This window comes from Sphaerodactylus townsendi, linkage group LG06 (genome assembly GCF_021028975.2).
Source record: "Sphaerodactylus townsendi isolate TG3544 linkage group LG06, MPM_Stown_v2.3, whole genome shotgun sequence".
Classification (NCBI taxonomy): domain Eukaryota; kingdom Metazoa; phylum Chordata; class Lepidosauria; order Squamata; family Sphaerodactylidae; genus Sphaerodactylus; species Sphaerodactylus townsendi.
In genome coordinates, this window is record NC_059430.1 from 4,275,275 (window position 1) to 4,278,716 (window position 3,442).

The following is a 3,442-nucleotide window of genomic DNA, read 5'->3' on the forward strand; positions in this document are numbered from 1 at the left end:
GTCTGGTTAGAAGAAGAAGAGGAGGAGGAGTTTGGATTTATATCCCCTCTTTCTCTCCTGCAGGAGACTCAAAGGGGCTGACAATCTCCTTGCCCTTCCCCCCTGTGAGGTGGGCAGGGCTGAGAGAGCTCCGAGAAGCTGTGACTAGCCCAAGGTCACCCAGCTGGCGTGTGTGGGAGTGTACAGGCTAATCTGAATTCCCCAGATAAGCCTCCACAATTCAAGCAGCAGAGCTGGGAATCAAACCCGGTTCCTCCAGATTAGATACACGAGCTCTTAACCTCCTACACCACTGCTGCTCCTCTGATATGGAGCCTTCTAAGATGCATTTCCCTGCAGTTAAAGGTCAGTATGCTTGTGGTAATTGCAGGGCATGTGACTTAGTCATCTCGGTTCAAGTATCTGTCCATTCATTCTTGAAATTTAGATTTCTTCTCAATCATTTCTCCAACTATACCACCAAGGATTGTGCATATTTAATCTCATGTGCCTTTCAAGCATATTATATAGGTTGCTCACCTTCGCACATGGAATGACAAGTGAAGGCTGGGTCCCTCCTCCTCCTCTTCCTCCTGAAGTCTTGGCATCACTGCTCATCCAGTCCGCAATATGAGAACTGTCCAACCTAGAATTTTCAGGAGGTTGATGTGTGGTAGATGTGGAATCTGCTCTAGATCTCGTGAGCCTCTTTCCAACTCCAGCATGAAGTCTCCGATGCCCTGAAGCAGCCAGAAGTATTCAACGCTGATGGTGCCAAGAAGGCATCATCCTATTCGCAAGCTTTGGGCCTTTGGGATGCTCCTGGATTGGAAGTCCTCAGGGAGTGAGGAGCACTGGTTGGAGGCTCAGATAATTGGGACGGATTGTCTCTCACAACATCAGGGGAGAGAAATATAATTTATTCCCAGAGGACTGTCCAGAACATGTAAGCATGCAGGAGGGTGAAGTAGCCTCAGCTTTCTCCCTAGGGATGCCAACCTCCAGGTGGGAAAGAAAATCCCAGAAGATGGAGTAGCACAACCTGTAGGCTTTTTCTTATAATGAAATTGGGAATAAAGCCACCTGAATAGAATTGACTCAGAAATCATTTTTATGTGTATGTGTTTTATATCTTGATAATTTTTGTGAACATAATTTATTATCTATTTATTTAAGCAATTTTGGTATCCCACCCCTCCTCCTTAGAGGTGGCGTACAACAATATTAAAGCCATTTAGCTGATAGTCTGATGCACTATCAATGTTATTTTAATGAACTAGCATATTTTGTAGTGCACAGAATGATAGTTTTTGACAAAGGCTGCACTATTTTAACCTTCGGAAACACAGTTCTTCTTAAACACTAGTTAATTAGTTAATTAGTTAGTTAGTTAGTTAGTTAGTTAGTTAGTTAGTTAGTTAGTTAGCTAGCAAGCAAGTAAGTAAGTAAGTAAGTAAAGAAAGAAAGAAAGAAAGAAAGAAAGAAAGAAAGAAAGAAAGAAAGAGTTGTAGAACAGTGGAAGGTGGTGAGAGCTCTCCCTCACTTTAAGCAATGGATGGACAAAACTTGTCTGGGATGCTCTGGGCCAGGGGTCTTCAAACTATGGCTCTCCAGATGTTCATAGACTACAATTCCTACGAGCCCTACCACTTGGCCATGCTGGTAGGGGTTGATGGGAACTGTAGTCCATGAACATCTGGAGGACCATAGTTTGAAGACCCCTGCTCTAGGCTGATCCTGCATTGAGCAGCGGGTTGGACTAGGTCACCCATATGGCCCTTCCAACTCTATGATTGTACGATGTTCACTGATTTAAAATGTTACTTCCCACCAAAATAGGGGCCCCAAGGCAGGAAACTTAAGTCATTGAGAACAGCATTTGAAGCACAAGCATATATCAAATATTTAAACAACTAGGTTTGTTTGTTTGCTTGTTTGACTTCAATCGTTTCCTGACCAAAGTCGTGCTCAGAGTAGCTGACAACAAATCCAATAATTTTAGAATAATATATAGTATATCAAGAACAACATATAGCATATAACATTTTACATAAAATTATACTGTGTCTTCCTTAACCTCCCAGAGTCTCCCACTGCAACAATATATTAATCCAATTACCACCAGAGTTCAAACAGTTCTGCAGCCAGGTAGCTCTCAAGAAGAACACGAAACATCGGCCACCTGCCCTAGCTTTTAGAGTGGTGATGCTTAGACTTCCTCCAGCTGTCCACTGCCTTCTTGAGGGCCGCCTTCACCTCCTTGTTGCGGAGGCTGTAGATGAGGGGGTTCAACATTGGGGTGATCACGCAGTACATGGTGGAGACCAAAGTGCCCATCGCCAAGGAGTAACCAGCCTTTGGCCTCTCGTAGTTCAGTAACCCATTCCCATAGTAAATGAAGACAACAATGATATGTGAAGCACAGGTGGAGAAAGCTTTGCGTTTGCCAGTGGTGGAACGGATCTTCAAGATGGAGGACAGGATGAAGACGTATGAGAAAACGATGAACACAAGGGGCCCCCCACCCACAATAAGGCTTGCTATGCGGATTGCCACTTCGTTGATGCGTGCATCATTACAAGCAATTTTCATCAGTGGAGGGAGATCGCAGAAGATGTGATGAATCTGGTTGACTCCACAGAAGTCCAACCTGGAGCTGAGAGCTGTATGAAAAGCGGCGTCTAGGAAGCCCCAGACCCAAGTGGCAAAGGCCAGTACGGTGCACACGTTGGTGTTCATGAGGCGGAAGTAATGCAAAGGTTTACAGATGGCAGCATAGCAGTCATAGGCCATGTTGGCCAACATTGCAGCCTCTGTCCCAGTGAAAGACATCAGGAAGAACATCTGGGCCATGCACTGGTTGTAGGAGATCGTCTGTCGTTGGTACAAGAAGTTCACCAGGATTTTGGGGACGGTGACCGAGGAGAGGCAGATATCTAAGCAGGAGAGGTGGCTGAGGAAATAATACATGGGGGTGTGGAGTCTGGAATCCAGTTGAATCATAGCAAATATCATGAGGTTCCCCAGCACAGTGACCAAGTAGATGGCTAAGAATACCAGGGAGAGGTAGGTGTGGCCATATGAAATTCCAGAGAAACCCAGGAAGACAAATTCCACCACTTGCGTCTGATTTTTCACTCCCATCGAGAGCTCAGAATTCTCCTGTAAAGAGAAAATAATCAACCGAGGGAAGACATCTTGCATGGAGATGGGGTGTGGGAGTCCAGTTACATGCCTCTCATCCAAAGGCAAGCTAGAAGCCCTTTCCTATCAATGCAGCTGTTAATATTTATAAGGTCTTGCTCGGGAAGCAAAAGTACAAAGAGTGGAAAAAAACCCGCTAACCATAGTCTGCTGCTTCACTTGATAAGGATACACAATCTTGGCTTACCGATTGTCTTATAACTTCAAACGTCACACAAAGTCATATATACTTGAATATCATCTAGAAATATATAAAGAC

The 3,442-nt window shown here is 44.6% G+C and overlaps 1 protein-coding gene across 1 annotated transcript; it reads right to left on the bottom strand.

Annotated features, from left to right (window-relative positions):
* Positions 1-2,166: 2,166 nt before the first annotated feature.
* On the bottom strand, positions 2,167-3,123 carry LOC125434637 (olfactory receptor 5V1-like). Its single transcript, XM_048500177.1, has one exon. It carries the CDS (start codon positions 3,121-3,123, stop codon positions 2,167-2,169), a length of 957 nt encoding a protein of 318 aa, XP_048356134.1.
* Positions 3,124-3,442: the final 319 nt, after the last annotated feature.

What these genes read in the sequence shown, in the direction of transcription:
- LOC125434637 (XM_048500177.1), bottom strand. Translation starts at nt 3,123, where the DNA reads ATGGGAGTGAAAAATCAGACGCAAGTGGTGGAATTTGTCTTCCTGGGT.